This window comes from Pituophis catenifer, unplaced genomic scaffold, assembly GCF_029215685.1.
Source record: "Pituophis catenifer annectens isolate HBS135680 unplaced genomic scaffold, rPitCat1.0.hap2 SCAF_6, whole genome shotgun sequence".
NCBI lineage: Eukaryota > Metazoa > Chordata > Lepidosauria > Squamata > Colubridae > Pituophis > Pituophis catenifer.
Genome location: NW_027256886.1, coordinates 73,657,487 through 73,679,342, shown reverse-complemented (window position 1 = coordinate 73,679,342; position 21,856 = coordinate 73,657,487). Strand labels below are relative to the sequence as shown.

Genomic DNA, 21,856 nt, shown 5'->3' with positions numbered 1-21,856 from the left:
CGGCAAAGAGGTTGTAAAAAAATGCTTTCAAAAGGCTCTGACGATCCCAGTTGAGTTGCCTGATCGGCAGAAGCTTTTTTTCTTTTAAAAGCCTCTGCCGATGAGGCAACTCAGCTGGGATCGTCAGAAGCTTTTAAAAGCATTTTTTCTACAACCTCTGAAGAGGTTGTAGAAAAAATGCTTTCAAAAGCCTTTGACGATCCCAGCTGAGCTGCGCAATCGTCAGAGGCTTTTTTTTTTAACTTTTAAAAGCATTTTTTCGGCCGAAGAGGTTGTAGAAAAAATGCTTTTAAAAATTAAAAGAAAAAGCCTCTGATGATTATGCGGCTCAGCTGGGCATGGGGGGGGGCAGGGATTTTTGCTACCGGTTCTCCGAACCACCCGCCTCCATCGCTACCGGATTGGGCTGAACCGGAAGCATTTCACCCCTGCCCTATACCACAGGGGTATCAAACTCAATTTCATTGAGGGCCGCATCAGGGTTGTGTTTGCCCTCGGAGGGCTGTGTGTGTGTGTGGCTGGGATGGTCATGGTCATGGTGGGCGTGGTCATTCATGGTAGGCGTGGCCGGGGTGGGCATTTGACACAGGCTCAAGATATATTTTTCCCCTTCTCTTCTTTCTTTTCATAGTTCTTTATTATAACATTTTAATAATTTTTTTCCTATCGCTTCTATCAGATATTACGGGCAAACATTTATTACTTATTCTTCATACTCCGCTAAAATTTTTATTTCTAAATTTATACCCCATTGTTTAATAGTAAATTGCTTTTCCAGGCAGAAGTTATTTATACTATTGTATTTTTATTATTCAACTAATAATAAAAATACAATAGCATAAATAACATGATAATACAAGATCTAACAGCAGAGGTAAGTTTCCAGGATAGTAAATAGAAATGGCTATTATAGAGTGTTGATTGTAGATTAAATGAACCTACAGTGTGTAAAATCTGGCATTAAATTGTAGTATTAACATAGGATGTTGCTTTTTTTCTATCCAGATCAGGCACTAACTTGAGGCCACTTATTTGTAACCCAGTCCAATCCAGTCCTCCTGCAGCACTATGCCAGCCAAAAACGGGCTGCATGGAGGCCCTGGGAGGCCTCTGGGCAGTCCATTTTTGGCAGGCAGATAGCGGCTGGGGAGGACGAAAATGGGCCTGTGGGGCGGGGGGGCGCATGCAGTCCCCCGTGGCCCATTTTGTCTGGCAGAGCCAGACCTTTGATATTTCCAGGCCAGCCCCACGGGTTAGATTTAAGCACCCCTGCTATATCATTTCAGACAAATGGTTGTCTAACCTCTTATTTAAAAACTCCAGTGTTGGAGCACCCGCAACTTCTGGAGACAAGATTCCCACTGATTAATTGTTCTAACCGTCAGGAACATTTATGACGCAAACTATTATTTTTAATAAACTTTTCCAGCCCCTTTCCATCATATTGCTCTAAAAAGTTACTAACCACTCCATCCTGGAAATGCTTCTTGAGTTGCTTCAGCATCACAGTCAATTTTTTGGATTGTACTCCACTATAAGCCAGCAGCATGCTGCCAAATTGGCGTTCTGTGATCCGACCATTTACAGGGTCATGCCTTTCAAACTGGAAGACAAAAGGGGAAGGAGAGAAGTTACCTAGAACAGCATGGATTCGCCTGCTCATGTCATATCAATACTGTTTATTCAGAAGTTCTCTTCCATGTGAAATGGCCGCATCAACAAAAATAGAAAGAAGCAGATGAAAGGATCAGAAAAGGAATGCTAACTGCATTAAATGCCATAGTCAACACTCCTATATTTTTAATTACAACATTAGTATGCATTTAATATACAACATAGGTATAAAGTTGATATTAATACTCAGGAATGTAATTATCTTGTATATTTAATGGAAATTATAAAAGAACCACCAAAGTGAGCATTAGTATTTCTTCTGAGGTATAAATGACTCTCATCTTAAGATTCTTAGTATAATATTGCAAGATGAAATTTTGTTAGAGACACACTCTATCTTACACTAACAAAATATTAATGTATTAAAAATAAATGTTGGTAATATATTCGTAATAAATACTTTAACTGTCTTGGGATTTTTATCCCATGCAATCTCTTACAGATAACACTCTAATGCGGGGAGGGGGGGGGGCTTCAAAAATTTTAGCAAGGGGTTCTCTGCCCAGTTGCTGGGTGGGCATGGCCTAGTCGGCCTCCTGCACCACAGCTGATGGGGGGGACCTCTCCAGAGGTTTCCCTTGAGCCTCCGGAGGGTGAAAATGGCCTCCCCAGGCTCTGGAGGTCCTCTGGAGGAACTGCCTGAACTTCTGGTAGGTCCTTTTTTTGCCCTCCCCAAGCCTCCACGCATACCCTGCACTTACCTGCATCCAAAATGGGCTGTGTGAGGACTCCTGGGAGGGGCAGGGTGGGTGGGGCCAGCCAGGAGTAGGATTTAGGATTCTCCGAACTGCACAGAATCTTATCTAGAGGTTCTCCCGAACCCCTGTGAACCCCCAGCAGCCCATCCCCGCTCTAATGTGAGTATAATATAAAAGGAGATCTCTTCAATTTCAATGGATGACAGACTTTAAATCTTAAATATTGGGGCAAGGTTAATATTCATAAAATGCATGTTTCTCTAGAGTATTGTATTTTAGAGGGAATTTTATGCATGCACCAACAAAATGTTTGCAGAAATGTATTGCAATGTGTTGTAAATTTTGGGGGGAGGGGTGCCTTTTTTAACAACTACTATTTATCTTCATTAACCTTTCAATACATCAGTTCAAAAGATAAGATGGATCTTCAAGGTTTCCACAATCTCTTTCTCACATCATTCAGAGACAGGAAAACTTTGAAGCACTTAAAAACTTTTCTCCAATCTTCTCTTCTTCTTCTTCTTGTGCCATATCCGTCATCGGACGTTGGCGATCATGTTGGCAATCATGTTGGCAATCCTATTTTTGTCAACAGCCATATGAAAAAGTGCTGCTGAGTTTTGTCCAAACCAGTCCCTTAGATTTTGAAGCCATGATGTTGTTCTTCTGCCTGGACCTCGTTTGCCTTCAATCTTTCCCTGGAGGATTAAGTGAAGGATGCCATATTTTTCTGGGTGTAGCATCACATGTCCAAAATAGTCTAACTTTCACTTTTTAATGGCTTTGATGATTTCCCTTTGCTTTCCCAGGCGGCTTATCACCTCCTCATTTGTGACTTTGTTAACCCAGCTCATACGTAACAGCCATCTGTAAATCCACATTTCAAATGCTTCTAGTTTCTTCAAGTGGTTTTCTGTCAGAGACCAACTCTCTACTCTGTAGAGCAGGATAGAAAAGATGTAACATCTGACAAGCCTGATTTTCAATCTTAGGCTTATGTCGTGACTGCAGAATACCTTTTTCATTTTGAAGAATGCTGTTTGAGCTTTCTCTATCCTTGTCTTTACTGCGCTGATCATGTCCCAGCTTTCATGTAAATTAAAACCGAGGTACGTGATCCTTTCAACTTTTTCTAGTGGTATTCCTTCCAAATTTATCAGTGGTAAACTAATGAGTTGTTTGCTGATGACCATAATCTTGGTTTTTGAGGTGTTAAGCTTCAAGCCATATCTTTCAATCTTTTCCAACATATATTTTCCAATCTTTTAAGTAATTTAAATGAAAGGGGGGGGGGGGGAGAAGTAAAATCTAGTTATTCTTTAATAACATCCAAATCAGTTCAATTTAATCTTGATGGGTCTTCAATTAATTCACAAAGATTTTCTCCTTTCGAGGAGTAAAAATTGCCAATGAAAATACATGATACAGAAATAAAGATGATGTTAATGTGATAACCTGCCCTTCAGATGTTTGCCTTCACACTGTCAGAACCTTTCTGGAATAGTATTATGGCATTTAAATAAGCCTGCAAATTAATCCAAACTCGTTTCAACTGGTTGCAATTTTTCACTCAACCTGACAGCATGTAAGATCTCCTAAATTTCACAGATCCATCAAAAATTCAACGATCAACACATGCCAAGGTCAAAACGGACAAAGATTGCAGAAGCATGCTATGTAAACCTTATGTCTCAATGAGGTTTTTTTTTTAAAAAAATGTTATCTATATTTAACAAAGAAAGTCAGTTAGTGTAGGTCTTAAGCACCAACTTACAAGCATGGAGGCTGTTAGTTCTACTTCTGCCTTGTAGATGAAGTCAGCTGGGTGACTTTGCCTCAGTCTTTCTCAGACATAGAAGAACGCAATGGCAAACTACTTCTAAAAATATTGCCATGAGTAACGACTGACTCACCAGTATAATAATGACACAACAAACATTCAACAGAAGAAAGCTTGAAACTGGGGTTCCTCGACATGTGGCAGTACCCTCCGTAATACTGAATGGATCAGTGGTCTAAAGTGTAATAAGCCAGGTTTGGAATATAAATAAAAAATGTCCTTTAAAATGCTTTTCTTTCTCTTGAACCTGAAGTACTACAATATCTCACCCAGTTTATATTTAATTCTAACAAGGCATAAGTTATAACTTGCAGTCAAAGAAATGAAGACGGTAATAAGACCAAGCTTTAAATAACTGGCTATGATTCTGAGCCTCAGGCGCTACATGCACCAAGGCCCTGCCTCCTGGCTGTATTGTTAACAGGCCAGATGTCTTGCTTTTTATGCCCTTGAATTTAATAGTTTTTTTTTAATGTTTTAATGGTTTTAAAGAAAGAGTCGTGGTGGTTCAGTGGTTAGATTGAAATACTGCAGACTCACTCTGCCCCAAGCCAGAAGTTCAATCTTGACTGGCTCAAGGTTGACTCAGCCTTCCATCCTTTTGAGGTCGGTAAAATGAGGACCCAGATTGTTGGGGGCAATATGCAGAGATGCGTAAACCGCTCAGAGAATACAATAAAGATATTAAGAAGCGGTATATAAGTCTAACTGCTATTGCTATTTTTATTGTTTTAAAATATTTTAAATATCTTAATTGGAATATGTGTTTCTCAATGGTGAGCTGCCCTGAGTTGTTGGGCAGTTATAGAAAGAAAGAAAGAAAGAAAGAAAGAAAGGAAGGAAGGAAGGAAGGAAGGAAGGAAGGAAGGAAGGAAGGAAGGAAAGAAAGAAAGAAAGAAAGAAAGAAAGAAAGAAAGAAAGAAAGAAAGAAAGAAAGAAGGAAGAAGCAAGCAAACAAATAAATAAATAAAAATACTATCTTAGAGTGTCCTGCTGTCACAGATGTACATGGTGGGGAAGATAGTATTTTTATTTAACTATCTTCCCCACCATGTACATCTGTGACAGCAGGACATTCTAACAACATTTATTTCTGCTTTCTTAAATAAATGTGTCTTTTTTTCCTTTAAAACGTTTTCAGAAATGTAAGCACATTTCTACTTCTAGGGTCCCTGGGTGTTAACATTTTGGTCTATAAAGAAAGCTAAATTGATCTGTTATGCTCCTTATTGCCTGTCACAGACAAAATAATACCTTCTTTCGTGGCCACTGACTCAGCATCAAAAAAGTGGTCGATAAAGAAATTTCACTTAATCCTCTAGGATTTATTTGCATAATACAATTTAACTGAGATTTGAATAATACTTAATAATGGGACTTAATAGAAGAGATCTTAAAGCCTTTGTAAAATTCGAAGCCTCTATTGCACAAAAGATAAAAGGGAAGGAAACAGTGAGGAGTTCAAAGTCTCTAAATCACATTTAAAACAATAGGGAATAAATGCCATTTTTCAATGTAGCTTTTGTACTTTCCAATGAGCTTATCATCTAATCAGCAAGGGCATGTTTAAAAAAAAAAAAACAGAACAAGACAGAACGCAATACTTTTGGGAAGCATCAAAACTGTAAGCATGCTATATCCTTGTATTATTTTATTTTTAATTTATTTGTAGAGTTCTAAAAACATAAGGATTACCGATCTCAGGAAGAACTCCACTGTCAAGGCAAGGATAGGAATGTGCCATTATTGCTGTTGAACAACTAGGCATCGGGAATCATTGCTGGTCTACAGACAAGTCATTCAGTTGCCTAACTTCTGCCCATCTTAAGCTTGTGAAATATAGAAAGATGGTTTTGTGTAAAAAGTTGGTATTTGCAAACCAAGAAAAACCTTTCACTATTTCGGTTTCTTGCAACTTTCTTCAGAAGGCAACAATACTTCCTTGGGTTTTTTTTGAAGAAGTTTCTCTTCTCATCCAAGAAGCTTCTTCAGTTCTGACAGGATAGTGGGGAATGGAAGGATTTATATTCCTTGCTGACAACTGGTCATTTGCATCCTTTGAGAGGGCCGTGGAAGCACTTGGAGGTTTATCTGTGTCCTCAGGGTCGCCTGAGTGGTGCTCCTGGTTTCTGTAGTCTGCAATTATTTTTCTCTGGAAATCCGTTCCTACTCTCACACCATCCAAAGCAGGGGTGAAATGCTCCCGGTTCGGACTGGATCGCCAGATCCGGTAGCGATGGCGGTGGGTAGTTCGGAGAACTGGTAGCAAAAGTCCCTGCCCCCCCCACATGCCCAGCTGAGCCGCGCGATCATCAGAGGCTGGTTTTTTTTACTTTTAAAAGCAGTTTTTCTACAACCTCTTCAGCCGAAAAAATGCTTTTAAAAATATTTTTTTTAAAAAAAGCCTCTGATGATCGCGCGGCTCAGCTGGGATCGTCAGAGGCTTTTAAAAGCATTTTTTTCCTGCAACCTCTTAAGGTTGTAGAAAAAATGCTTTTAAAAGTTTTTTTTTAAAAAAGTTGGCCACACCCACCCAGTCACATTAACCCCCCACCAAGCCACGCCCACAGAACCGGTAGTAACAAATTTTAGATTTCACCCTTGATTCAAAGGGTGTTCATCCCAAATTGTATTGCTAAAAGTCTGTAGAGATTCTGTCATCCAGGTCATGGCTGTCCCAAAGGTGCTTTTTCAGGAAGCAACTGGATTTTCTTGTTTTTCTTTGAAGACGTTTCATTTCTCATCCAAGAAGCTTCTTCAGCTCTGTCAGGATAAATTTCCAGAGGAAAAATAATTACAGATTACAGGAACTAGGAGCACTACTCAGGTGATACTGAGGACACAAATAAACCTTCAAGTGCTTCAGCGACCCTCTAAAAGAATGCAAATGACTGCAAGGAATAGAAATCCTTCCATTCTCCACTATCCTGTCAGAGCTGAAGAAGCTTCTTGGATGAGAAGTGAAATTTCCTCAAAGAAAAAACAAGAAAGTCCAGTTGCCTCTTGAAAAAGCACCTTTGGGACAACCATGACCTGGATGATTGAGAATCTCTACAAACGTTTTTCAGAATTAGTCTGATAGCACCTTTTCATACTAACCATTTCATTAAAAGGGATAGACGTTCAAAATTTAATAAAATTACTTCTTCAGAAAAGTTGCTGATAGACTGCATGACTTGCTTAAAAACTGTAGTGGTTCACTCAACAGCCGTGACCAAAAAGGTCCTAAAATTGGGCACAATTTACTTAACAACCATTTTGCTTAGCAATGGGAACTCTGGTTCCAACTGTGGCCATAAATCAATGACTGTCTGTATGGCTAAGATTGAACACTTGTGAAAACAAGGCTAATTATGGTCTTTTGGTTTTATTGCCTGCCACCAATCTACAAGGCCTGTCCTTCAGATGTATCTCATTTTGTTAAAGGAAGCACAAGATATTTTAGCATAAAGATAGGTTTAGAAAAACCCTGGAAGCTTTGAAGGAAGGAGGAAATGGTAGAACAAAAACCCTAAAAATGATGGATCTGTCTGGGTGTACAAGCATCAGCATTTGGGGAACAGCTCCCGTCTGTTCCAATTACTATAAAACAGCAAAATCAGGGAAAGCTTTTCACAGCTTGAAGCAGATCAGAGAAAACAAAATAAAACAAAAAATACTTCTTCTCCAATAGCTCCCATTTCACGTGAGAACTACAAAATTTCCAGGAGCCTGGACGCTACATAGAAGATGAAATCCAACATCTCATTCTGATACCCATATTTAATTTGCTTTGTATTCCAAAGCATCAATAAAAGGACAAGAGGAGGCACCCACACACGAAAATCAGTGAAGAAAGAAACATCATAAACAAAGCAAAGTGTTGCTTAGAGAGGCCCTGAGCTGCCAGTTGTGCTTCATGGACCTCAAAAACAGCTGCGATTTCTGGAGTCAGGCAGGGCAAAGATATTTTGGAGAGGGCCCCCATGGGGCTACTCAGAAACCACTGATTTTCCACAGTCCTTTTTCTATTGTGCTTTGGGGGCTGAAGGGAGACACCCAAACCAACATCTGAGAAAAATAGTGGTTATTTTCCTCCATATTTCAGATAAAATATTTTAAGAGGTATTCATCATCATCCCCAATCAAACGAGAAATGATAAGCTAAGATAACTTTTATTGTCACTTTTTTAATAAAGGGAGACCTTATTGGGGTAGACCAGGTGCTTTGGCAGAAAAAAACACTTAATCTCTCCCCTGGCTCAACTGATAAAGGGAAAAGAACTTGTGGCTCAGAGGTTAATACAACTGCCTAATATGCAGGCAGCACAAGTTCGAATCCGAGTAAGGGTATGGCTAGCTGATGAGAGCTAAATAGCTTGAAATAGATCTATACTAGTCTCTCTTTATTTCTTTATTAGCAAATATAAATTTGATACAAAATAGTTTGTTGTGATAGTGACTGCCTGAGGCCTCCTGGATTGGAGCTGAAAGGCAAAAGGGAAGCAGTATGCTCCCTCCCATATTGGGGTAGACCAGGTGCTTCGACAGAAAAAACACTATACATACATACATACATACATACATACATACATACATACATACATACATATATATGTCTGTCTCTTTAGCCAGGTTCTACCTACATAAACCAAGATATTATGTAGCCCTAGTTCAGTGAAATCACAATTCACTAGTTTCTGGGCTTCCCCCCCCCCTTTTTCTGGCAGCCAGCAGACCCTTTGCTGCCCATTGGGAGACTAAGATAGATCTATTTCGGCCTTATAAGGCCTCATCAGTTAGCCACACCCTCATCTCATGTATCCTCCCTGTAAAGGTACAATATTTGTTTTTCTTTCTTTTTCGTAGGTTTTATGTGTATGTCTCTTTAGCCAGGTTCTACCTACGTAAACCAAGATATTATGCAGCCCTAGTTCAGTGAAAAAGAAAAAGAAAGAAAAACAAATATTGTACCTTTACAGGTACTCCTAGAAGTACGAAGCCGAAAACACCACCCTGAAGATGACGAATGAGACTTCGTCGAAACGTCGCCAAGACACTTCCAATTTTACACGGGAGAAAACCCGAATAACCAAAGACCTACATACAAGCACCGGGGAAAACCTCAGAAAACACATACACACACACACACACACACACACACACACACACACACACACACACGTATATGTATAAATATGTGCCTGCCTTTTCTGAAATTGACAATCATCTCTTTTGCTGTATGATGATAAAACATTTGTAACTTTTCTCTTGGGGAAAATGATTTCCTAAATGGAGTGTGATGTCAATCTGTTCTCTATTCTTCTTCTGGAAATCTTACCAAATGGATTAATTTTCTGATACTTGGCTTTCCTTGGACAGCTTCATCTTGCAACAGAGCCAGAAGCTGCATTATTTCCAGAGTGATCATAAACAATGTCTTCACAGAGCCTCTTATGCTTTTCAGTTAACCTACAGAAAGGCTACAGAAAGCCTTGAAATAAACAAAGAATACCAGCTTCCATTAAAGAAAATTGAATTCAGTCACTTTTCTTTCTACCGCAAGATAAGTCTGATGGCCAAAAGCCATGAAGAGTCTCATAACAAAGACGTGGCATCTGCAGGGCTGGGAAGAGGACAACAAAAGCAGTGTCATGTTTTCACAGTGCAATTCCCTTTTCTAAGCATGATACATAACACTCTATCTATATAGTAAAAAGGCAAAAACTCAGGGAAAAAAGTGCTTTCTCACCAAACCAGCAAGTATCCTGCAGATACTCACAAGCAAAGATATTCGCATCTCTTGTTTGTTTAACTGAAGGTTCCATAGTCAATTTAGGTTGTTAAATTTAACAACACCTAGATTTTACCACTAATCACCTTTTCACATTTTTTTTCTTAACTTACCCGACTTACTCTATTTCTGGCATTCAAAAGTATTCTAGTTCTTTCAAAATGTAAACCATGTCACAGCATACTCTCAAACCAAGCAAGATCCCCCAAAGTTTTTGAGAAACCAAACTAGAATTCCTTAACCCTCATAAGGCTACATCTCCAACCTTCAAATTTGACAACCAATCTAAAAAGACACTATGATTAGTAAAGTCAAGAGCAGCTAGGATTCACAAAAGCACTGATAAAATTACACTTCCTATCCAAAGGGATTCCCCACCGTGATTAAAATATTCTCTTTTGTAAACTCAACTTAATATTGATCAGAATAAAACCCTACGCACACATTCCCCTCTGTGTGCATTTAGACAAAATTAAAGAATTATGGCAGAACATTTTTGAAATAATAATTTTGTCCAGGAAAAACGTCACTGGATTTTAGCTATTAAAAGCACCACTGGTAACTTCAAAACTTAAATTAAAAGTGGGGGAGGAAATGAAGTAGCAGCCTAATATGAAAAACACAGTTTTTCTGTTATGTAAAGGAAGAAAGTGACTCTTTAAGCTAATAGTTGAACACACAGAGAATTATTAGCACGGAGGCCTAGGGAATTAATAAAGATAAAATACAATAAGGTAAGTAAGCACCACTAGGAAAATCCACCTCACCCTATTAAAAGATAAAACCTATTATGGAAGTGAAATGCTGCAAGCTTATCTCCAATTCTCAGCATGATGTCTTTTCTTTAACATTACCAAGGCAAAGTCGGTTCAGGATCAGTTTGAAAAAACCTATAATATTATTTTAAAAAGCAATGTCAAGGACACAGAAAAGTGTTCAGTCCCCTAATTTTCAACTTCTGGCCCCAAGAATGGCAGTTTGTAGCCCTGATGCTAGCAGTTAGGAACTTTGAGGGGAGAGCCAGTTTGGGTGCTAGCCTAGAAACCAGGAGACCAGGAGTTCTAGTTTCACATTAGGCATGAAAATCGGCTGGGTGATCTTGGGCTAGTCACTTTCTCTCTGCCCAACTTACCTAACATGGTTGTTGTTGTGGAGACAATAGGAATACAGGTAATTGTTCTGACCCAGCCTTAGCAGAAGCAAGAAACAGGCTTCTTGTCATGAAAAAGACCTCTTTATCTACCTCTTGTGAATTAATTGTATTCACCCACCGAAAAGTCCAGGCAATAGTCCTTCAAGGACTTAACTGCAACAACAGACCTTATCAATTCCTTGCGTAATTGCAAAGCCATGAGCTCCCAGCCGAAAGTCTGCAAATTAAGTTCTGGCAAGCAGTCTTTGTGGCTCGAAACACAATGAGCAAAATCTTCAGAAATACGAACTGTTGTCTCCTACAACAACCACTCCCCTTTCCTTCTATTCATTCCCCAGCCAGGGAGGGGCCATTCAGCGTCCATGTGTGCTTTGCTTCCCGAGTCGATTCCTTGTCCTCCATTGTTCACCCCTCTTAACTGCTCTGCGCATCTGGAACAGGCCCCAGATATTCTTCCTCCTCACTCATATCAGCTTCCAAAGGCAGCTGCCTCTTGGGTGGCTGGAAAATGTTGGATGGCCCTGGTCTATCTCTGTGTCCGACGCAGAGCATCCATCAGAGCCTTCTTCAGACTCCAGAACTGGCCCAAGTTCCTCCCAAACCTCCTCATCGTCCAAGTCTGCCGCCAGCTCCACTGGCAGGTGGCAGGCCACAACAGTAATCCTCAACTTACATCTATTCATTTAGTGACCATTTGAAGTTACATCAGCACTCAAAAAGGAGACTCACAAGTGTTCCTCCCACTTATGACTTGTTACAGCATCCCCATGATCATGTGATTAAAATTTGGGTGCTTGGCAACCAGCGTGAATTTATGACAGTTGCAGTCATGTGATCGCCCTCTGCAACCTTCATGGTTGGCTTCTAACAACGGAAGTCAGTGGGGGAAGCCAGATTCACTTAATGACTATGATTCACTTAACCGCAATGATTCACCCAACAGCCATTGCTAGAAAAGTGGCAATATTGGGCATGATTCACTTAACAACCACTTTGCTTAGCAACTGAAATTCTGGTCTCAGTTCTGGTTGTAAGTCAAGGACTACTTGTATCATGTATGTTTGCTGCCTTGAGTTACTATAAAATAAGACAGATGGGATAAAAATCTAATAAATAAATATATAAACAAACAACAAATGCATCCTTTTGGGGAGAGGAAACGGAGCACATTAGAAGCCCAGTAAAGTAATGAGGAAAGAAAAAAAAAACAGGAGTGGGTTAGATGGAACCATAGATGGTGAAACGTCATGATCTACTTAAGAGTTTGGTTGAAAGTTTTGGTTTTGAGGAGTGAGAAGATAATGACAGTTTCTAGTTCATCTCTACCTATCTTTGCACCAAAATTATAATGGGCAGTAAATGGGTTGAAACTACGCTTCCTGCTGATAGCAGGATATCATGGATGCCCATTTCTTGGGAACTGTTTTGGACATAGATCATTAACCTCAGAAAGCCACTGAAGCCTACAACTGAACAGCAGAATTAATTACGGTCACCAGCAGATTCCAGGAGTTTAACGAGCAATTTAAACAGTTATGTACACAAGCGTTGCACTCTTAGCTTCAAAGCCATGCATAAAATCGAACAGAATTCTTTATTGGCCAAGTGTGATTGGACACACAAGGAATTTGTCTTCAGTGCATAAGCTCTCAGTGTACATAAAAGATATAAGTGATAAATCATGATCGTAGTGATCATAAATACATACATCATGAATCATAAGATACATAACTTAGTCTGATAGAGGTAGTCTAGCATTGTTTCTTTTCTGCTTACAAGCCCCTTCTGCACTTTTAGGAAAAGAGAAAATATTTCTCAAACTAGAAAAGCGTAAGGAAACAAGCCCCCCCTCCCCCCCCCCCCCCCAAAAAAAAAAAAAACAACTTTGGAGATCTGAATTCACGGGGTTAGGTTTTATTAGCAACTGGGCATGCTATGAGAAAACCCTGTGCTCTGTCTCTCTTTCTCAGAATGTCAAGACACTGTCGACAAGAAATCCCTCAACTAGTTCTGGCTGCCAATCAAATATCAAACAAGCTTGCGGAGGGAATTACGACGGCAGCAAATGCCACTTTGAAAGTCAAACCAATCCATGAGATTCTTTCTTCTTCACAGTAGCTGTTGCACTGAGATGACAAAGTGAGTTTGCTATCAGATGAATATATGGAGGAAGTTGATTATCCCCAAATTGCAAGGGGAAAAAACAAAGCATAAGAAAAGTAATAGTACTTGAGAACGAAAACTTTAGATTTAACAGAAACAATTATCCTTTACTAATGAATATGTCTATCTCTATTACATGTTGCATATGTCAGCTTTGGAAGCCATATTAGGCCGGAAGATTCCATGCTGCCACCTTCTCATGTGTGGGAAAGTAGGAGTGGGGATTTAGTAGAGGGGTTGTCTTTAGACATGATAGCATTCTTCCTGTCGGTCAAGGTGAGGCCAATCCTGCATCTGGAGGAGTGGTCAGAGTGATGTCTCGGGATGGGACAGCTGGTGATTGGAGCATGTGATTGACTGAGGAGTGAGGGGATGGTTTGGGGGGTTTTGATTTACTGAGGGAAAACCCGGACCTGTCAGATTCGGGTTTTCCCAGATGTGCCAGTTTACCTATTCTAGTAAATAGAACTTTGAAAAATGCTTGCTTCAGAGTTTTACTTGGAGTTGGGGGGTTTTCTGGAACACTGACAGCATATACCATATCACACATGAAAGTCAGTCTGGTGTAGTGGCTAAGAAACTGAGCTAGAAAATGGACGACCAAGATTTCTAGTCTTCCCTTGAACATAGAAGCTGACTTAGTAATTTTGGTCCAGTCAATCTCTCTCAGCCTAACACATTTCACTGGGGAAAATATCGTGGGTGAAATGCCATCCTATCATTCACCACTGGGTTGCTTTTTCACTTTATCCAAATTGATAAGATTGAGTGAGTCCAGAGTAGGGCAACAAAAATGGTGCCTCATCTGAGGGACAAAACATATTGGAAGAGATCGGAGGAACTGAATATATACAGCCTGGAAGACAGAAGGAAAAGGGGGTGATATGATTGAGACCTTTAAATATACTAGAGGTGTGAATAAGGTTTTAGAAGGCAGTATTTTCAATATTAAGCAAAAAATAAAGAACGCAGGCTAGTCATTGCTGATTATAGGGGGAGATGTCATCTCCATTGCAAGGCCAGTGAGCCAGTGCTGCCCGAAGACATTTCCGTGGTCACATGGCCAGCATGATGTCACGGAACACTGTTACCTCCCCACCAAAGTGGTACCTCTTTATCTATTTGCATTTGTATCAGTGGTGGGTTGCTCCTGGTTTGCACCAGTTCGCAAGAACCGGTAGTAAAAAAATTTAGTAGTTCGGAGAACCGGTAATAACATTGGCTGGCCACGCTCCCGAACCTGTCCCCGGCCAGTCCCCGGTCGTCGCTCGCTTACCCCGCCCACCTCATCAGAGGCTTTTTTTTTCTTTTAAAGCATTTTTTATACAAACTCTTCAGCTGAAAAAATGCTTTTAAAAGTTAGGCTCAGCTGGGATCTCAGTGGCTTCTAAAAGCATTTTTTTCTGCAACCTAGGGGAAAAAAATGCCTTTAAAAACCTCTGGCGATCCCAGCTGACTTGCCTGATCGTCAGAACTTCTAAAAGCATTTTTTTCGGCAACCTCTTCAGGCGAAGAGGTTGTAGGGGAAAAAAATGCTTTTAAAAGCCTCTGGCAACCCCAGCTGATTTGCCTGATCGTCAGAGGCTTCTAAAGGCATTTTTTTCTGCAACCTCTTAAGATTGTAGAAAAATGCTTTTAACAGTAAAAAAAAAAAAAAAAGGTTGGCCACGCCCATCCAGTTACATTACCACCCCACAAGCCATGCCCACAGAACCGGTAGTAAAAAAATTTAGAACCCACCCCTGATTTGTATGCTTTAGAACTGCTAGGCTGGCAGAAGCTGGGGCAAGGACAGGAGCTCACTTCATTGCATGGAGCTTGGGTCTCCAATCTGAGTTGCCAGCTTTACATATGACAAGCCTAGCATCTTAATTGCTGAGCCACCAGACCACCAAATTGACAGGAGAGAAATTCAAAAGTAATGTTAGAAAGTATGATTTCATAGAGAATAGTGGAAGCTTGGAACCAACTCAGCAGAGGTCAATCATCAGTAACTGAATTTAAACATGCATGGGATAAATACATGTCCATTAACCAACAAAAATAAAAATAAATAAAAATAACAATGGAAAAATAATAAATCAATTAATTAAAAAGAAAACATCCCCCCAAATAAACTCAAATGGCATGCTCAATGGATTACTAGGTCTCTTTCCACCCTCATTTTCTATGTTACTGTATTTTTAAATCAATATATTGGTTAGCTCAGACTCAAAAAATAATCTGCACATTTACTTCAATTCAGGCAATGTTCTTGTCTATCTTTTATTTCAGTTGCAAACAATTCAGTCATAATAATTCTATCTGTCCTACATGACAGTTTTCATTTGCTATAAAGGTGCATTCAGGAACAGTATTTAATATGTAATTTGAGATAGACTGTAATTTTTATCATAATACTCAGTCCATCTTTCTTCTTTCTGGGTTTCTTCTTGAAGATGAAGCTACAAGATTTAATTTATTATTGATATTATCAGGTATAAATTTTAAATATCAAATTTAAGGTTCCTCTCTGAAGATCTTATACATGACAACTCATATTCGTGTAAACATTAATTCATGAAAATGAGTGATGATTCTGGAGATAGCAAACACTCTTAATTTTATGCATTCCTAGATTTCCAGGATCAAAATACAATGTGAATTTATCTAGCAAAGTGAAATAAAGACTCTGATAAAGAAATGTCTGTAGCTTCTACCTTCTGATAGAATTCAAATACACTAAATACAAACTTTATTCCAATCTAATTTGTTTATAAAGATCTGAGACCCTTCCTGGTTGGTTTAATTGGTTTCAAAGTATGCTTAAGTAGTGCTTAAAACTCTAAATAAAATACATTAAAAAGAATTGATTTTCTGTTAGAAATCCTTTTTTTAGGATCAACTCATTCCTCTTTGCCAAATCAGGTTGGGCATATTTGTGAGTGTACAATATTAGTCTGGTTTATAAATGTTTCTAGTTTTTCTCTAAAAGGTGTTTTTAAAAAGGGGGATAGAGATTTACTGGGGTAAAAATAAATACCCAACTGGTCTGATGGATGACTTTTATTAACATTTGGAAATGCTTCTTCCCCTGACAGATAGAATTCCTTCATAATATAATTTCTTTAATAGCAGTTGAACTACTAGGGTATACTTCACTGTATTTTTCAAAAAGCATATTAGTTTTAAACAGTTATAACCTAAGTCAGTGATGGCTAACTTATTTGCCATCGTGTGGCAAAAAGTGGGGGGAGCGTGGGGTGGTCATGCGCGCATGTGCCCACAGCCATAATTCAATGCACCCCATCCCCCCATGCATGTGCGCACGACCCCCCATGCTCCCCCGCTTTTGACATGCGATGGCAAAGTGGGCCCGATAGGCCCATTTTTTGCTGTTCCCAGGCTCCAGAGTCTTTCTAGGAGCCTGGGGAGGGCAAAAACGCTCCCCGCCCGGAGGCCCTCTGGAGGCCAGAAATAGCCTGTTTGCCAACTTCTGGTGGGCCCGGAAAGCCCGAAAATTAGCTGGCGGAGCTGAGCTCGCGTGCCCACTGATACGGCTCTTAGGTTCGCCATCACGGACCTAAGTTATTCACGACAGCCTATTTTAATTAACCAAAACATTATAACTATCAAATATTCCTTGAAATTGATTAATGTAGAGGTATGTCTTTTTTAGTCCTACAAGAGAGAGTTTATCACACTAAGTGTATATTACATTTGACATAAACTCAAGAGCACACATGACATATATATTTTTAAAAAGAAAAACAAACTAATCTGTTTTCAAGTAACATGTTTTTGTGTATAATATTAGAAAGATGGTAGGTAGATGGGTGGGTGGGTGGGTGGGTGGGTGGACGGATGGATAGATAGGATGGGTGAAATCCAGCAGGTTCTGACAGATTCTGGAGATCCAGTAGTGGAAATTTTGAGCAGTTCGGAGAACCGGCAAATACCACCTCTGGCTGGCCCCAGAGTGAGGTGGGAATGGAGATTTTACAATATCCTTCACCTGGAGTGGGGTGGGAATGGAGATTTTGCAGTATCCTTCCCCTGTCATGCGCACCAAGCCATGCCCACTAAGCCACACCATGCCCAAGCCACGCCCACAGAACCAGTAGTAAAAAAAATTGGATTTCACTATAGATAGATAGATAGATAGATAGATAGATAGATAGATAGATAGATAGAATAGATGAGAGAGAGAGAGAGAGAAACATTTGGGACACATGTAATAGATGAAATCAGGTCAGAAAACTAAAAGCAAGTGTGTGTTATTTTTTTACTGCAGAATAGAAATATTTTGTGCTGCAATATGGTATGTTTTATTTTTTAGCCCATTGCTCCAGAATCAACCAACCATTCATCTGGCTATCTGGGATATTTCAGGAAATCTAAAAGCATCTGGATTCTCATGGGAAGTGAAAGGAATGAGACCTCCTGGGGGCACAGATTATACCATCTGCTTAAATAAGCTTTGTCCCTGGTAATTAAAGCTAATGATATTAATATAACAAATCTGTGAGCAAATGGAAAGTGAGTTAAGCAAGATCCTTGTGTGGATTATTAGACGCTAACCTCGAGTTTGAGAATGTCGTGCTGAAGCTTCCGCTGGAACTCCAAGAAGTGGGAGATGGTCAGTTTCCCCTTCAAATCAGCTCCAAAAAAGTATGTCGTCAATGCAGAATTGAAGCCGGTCTTCAACGTGTTCCCAGTAGTTGAACGGTCCCTGTGACGCATCCCCATGCTAGTCTGGGAACGAATGATGCTCTGAACCTACAGAGGGCAAAACAGCAATAGCAATAGCATTTAGAGTTATATACTGCACAGGGGTGGGCTTCAAAAATTTTAGCAAGGGGTTCTCTGCCTGGTTGTTGGGTGGATGTGGCCATGGTGGGCAGGGCCTACTCGGCTTCCTGCACCATGGCGGGGGGGGGTTTCCCCTCCCAGGGCTCCGGAGGCTTTCCTTGAGCCTCCAGGAGGGCGAAGATGAGCTCCCCAGGCTCCGGAGGTCCTCTGGAGGCCGAAATGGGCCTGTTTCCGGCCTTCCTGAAGTTCCGGTAGGCCCGTTTTTTGCCCTCCCTGAGGCTCTCTGAGTGCCCTGCACTTACTTGCATCCAAAACGGGCAGTTTGGGGACTCCTGAGAGAGGAGGAGCAGGGATCCTCCGAACTGCACAGAATCTTAGGTAGAGGTTCTCCTAAACCCCTGCGAACCTCCAGCAGCCCCACAATAGCGCTTTATAGCACTCTCTGGGAGGTTTACAATGTAAGCATTGTTTGCATATTGCCCCCAACAATCTAGGTCCACATTTTACTGACCTCGGAAGGATGGAAGGTTGAGTCAACCTTGAGCCAGTCAGGATCAAACTTCTGGCTGTGGGCAGAGTTTGCCTGCAATACTGCATGCTAGCCACTCCGCTACCATGACTCAGAAGATGAATAGCCAACTATAACTAGGCAGATGGCAACTTTGTTAGCTCCCCAAAATGATTGAAGCTATTATTTATTTTAATGTGCACATTAAATTGAGTTTTCAACCCTTTAGATCATGGCTGTCAAACTCCTGGCCTGTGGGCTGGATGCGTCATGCGCTGGCCACGCCCCTGCCCAGTTTAGTGAAGGGGTTAAAAGTCCCGATATGTCATGTGACGCCGCTATGACAGCATGAGTTTGACACCCCTGCTTTAGAGTGTACTGATAAATTTCTGAATTCTCAGAGATTACTCAGAGATTACTTTGTTCACCAGATTAGGTGGTTGGTAGAACAGGTAGAACATAGGTAGAACAATCCCTACGTTGCTCTACAGACGAACATGACAATGCCCAGTGTTCCCACTATGCTCTATTCAAGTAATGATAGAGAACCTTCCAGATACTGCTGTACTACAATTCCCAGAAATCCCAACCAACAAAGAACCATAGCAGAATGACCAGAAGGACCCTATCTAAACAAGCTTCACAAATATATGTCAGCCCTGAAGCCATTTTGGAGCATCTTCAGGGCTGCCACAGCAAGGCTGGTTGAAGTTGTGAGAACGGGAGTGGGGAGATAAAGATAGCTGGGGATGTGTAGCCAAAATAAAATTCTTTCTCCTGGGAACCAAAGGCGTTCTCATCAGGTGCTGGGAAAGCATGGACCGAAGCCAGCCGGAGTTGGGACTGTGACCTGATTGGACCATATGATGGACGTGGGGCCTGGGGGAAAGAACTTTGGGGTTTGATTTGGGTGGGGAGAACCTCGGGTCCTTTAGAGTCGGGTTTTCACCAACTGTGCCAATATGACATGCCTAATAAATTTCTACTTTGAGGAAACCCCAGGCCTCGGAGTTTTGATTGCGTTGGGTTGTTACTTGGAACCCTGACAATACAGTTCAGAGTAACCATGTGTTAGTTCAGCTGAAAAGAAAATGCAATCATGATTAAGATGGAGAGGACCATGCATGATGAACTATCCCATTATTTCTCCATTATTTGCCATTATTAAATGGCAAAATATGAAATGGATGTTTTGTTGTATTTGCTTGACCATGATTTTTTTACAGAACTTTACATGAAAGTAGTAAACCTGATTCTATGATGACCTCTCCTTAGAATTTTCAAATCATAGGGCTGAAAGGGACTTTGGAGGTCTCCTAGTCCAACCCCCTTCTCAAGGCGGGAGTCTTATACAATCCCAGCCAAATGGTTGTCCAGACTATTTTTGAAAACCTTCAATGATGGAGCATCCGCAACCAAAGGAGGCAAGCTATTCCATTGATTAATTGCTCTCACTGTCAGAAAATTTCTCCTTACTTCTAGGCTGTATCTATTTTTGACAAGCTTCTATCCCTTACTTCTTGTCCTGCCCTCTGTGCCCTAGTCAATCCCCTCTTTTTTATAACAGTCCCTTAAGCACTGGAAGGTATTCTTCTCTTTGATATTGAGACCTTACATATCAAGAAATGGAGAAAACTCTGTTTTAAAGCTTGCCATTCAGTAGGGTTTGACTGTGAATGTAGTGAGATGGAACACACAGAGATACCTGGAAACAAAGCTGCTTCTTGTATTTTATGAGCATTTTTTAAAAAAAAGTTCCATAGCTCCTTTTCATAAAATTTGCAAATATTGTTTGGCCAATAATGGAAGGAGTGGGCCAATCTTTTACAGCTCCTTTATTAAAACCTGGGGGCATCATACAGAATTGCTCCAGGCCTGGATATCCCAATTGTGAAACCCATTCCCCAAACTTAAGAATACCTTTGTCTTCTAGGGGTGTCTAGTCAAGAGTCAAAAAATGATCAACCAAAGTAACTCAAACCTTATCCTTGCTCGCTCTTTTTGCAACCTTGTCAGATTTGCAAAAAGAAAGAGATGTGAACGCACACAACGGCCTGCAATTTGCTTTAAAATAAAACCCAAGCTGTCTTATAAAACAGAGATGTTATAGCATGTCCTGCTGGTCCAGAGCACTTGGTTTTGTTTTGTTTTTAATTTGATTTATATGTCACCCTTCTCCGGAGACTCCGGGCGGCTTACAATGCACTAAGCAATAGCCTTCATACTTTTGTATATTTATACAAAGTCAGCTTATTGCCCCCACAAACTGGGTCCTCAATTTACCTACCTTAGAAAGGATGGAAGGCTGAGTCAACCTTGAGCCTGGGGAGATTCGAACCTGCAGTAATTGCAGGCAGCTGGTCTTAATAACAGGGTGCTTTAGACCATTGTACTACCAAGGCTCATGCTTCCCAAAATGTGTATTGTTTTGCTTGTTCATGCTTCCCAAAATGTGTATTAAATTCACTGACAGTTCAAGGTGCATAAAACACTTTGACTATAGACCCTCCAAATCCTGCTGTGCTGCCTCATTGGGACGGGGTGTGTGTGTGTCCTTGGATGGACGAGCATGGAATGCCAGGGTGTATGCCCAGCACCCCGCACGGTCACCAAGCCATGAGGATCATCCCAGCTTTCCAGTTAAAATAAAAGGCATATTGTGTAGCAGCAATATAAGAAAATGCTAGAGGCAGTTGACTGCTTCGGCGACAATGGAACAAAGCATCATTTCGTATTACGTAGGAGAAGGCAGTTGTAAACTACTTTGGTATTTTACCAAGAAAGCTGCAGTGTGCAAACTATCATGCAATGTTTTTAATTTCAAGTGCTAGGGGGAAAAAATGCTGAGGATCATCCAACACAGATTACAGCATTACACGGTAAGAATAATGCCAGATGTTCAAGCTGGTTTTAGATAAGGCTGAGGAACAAGAGATATTGAGGATGTACTAAGGATAATTGAGAAAGACCCAGAATGTCACCTACCCAATCAGCATGTGCTTCAGCAATGATTAGCCTTTGTTTGTGTCAACCATGTCAAGCTGTGTTCAGTAACATGGCAATCCCAAACCTCTGATTGTCTTCACATGAAACCTGTATTAAAGATCAGGAAGCCCATAGCCTGAATGGAACGTGGAGAAACAGACTGTCTCCAGTTTGGCAAAGGAGTAAGACTAGGATGTATAACCTCTCCTTCTTTATTTAACCTGTCTGTTGAATCTCTCTCTCTCTCTCTCCCTCCCTCCCTCCCTCCCTC

The 21,856-nt window shown here is 40.6% G+C and overlaps 1 protein-coding gene across 2 annotated transcripts in view; it reads right to left on the bottom strand.

Annotated features, from left to right (window-relative positions):
* The window catches only part of MICU1 (mitochondrial calcium uptake 1), a 167,604-nt gene that overhangs the window by 45,482 nt on the left and 100,266 nt on the right, over window positions 1-21,856 (bottom strand). For both annotated transcript variants that reach the window (XM_070945103.1, XM_070945104.1), the window contains 2 exons: window positions 17,862-18,059; window positions 1,466-1,603 (listed from right to left, as the gene is read on the bottom strand). In XM_070945103.1, the coding sequence (XP_070801204.1) occupies window positions 1,466-1,603; window positions 17,862-18,059 (336 nt within the window). The remainder of the gene's footprint in view (window positions 1-1,465; window positions 1,604-17,861; window positions 18,060-21,856) is intronic.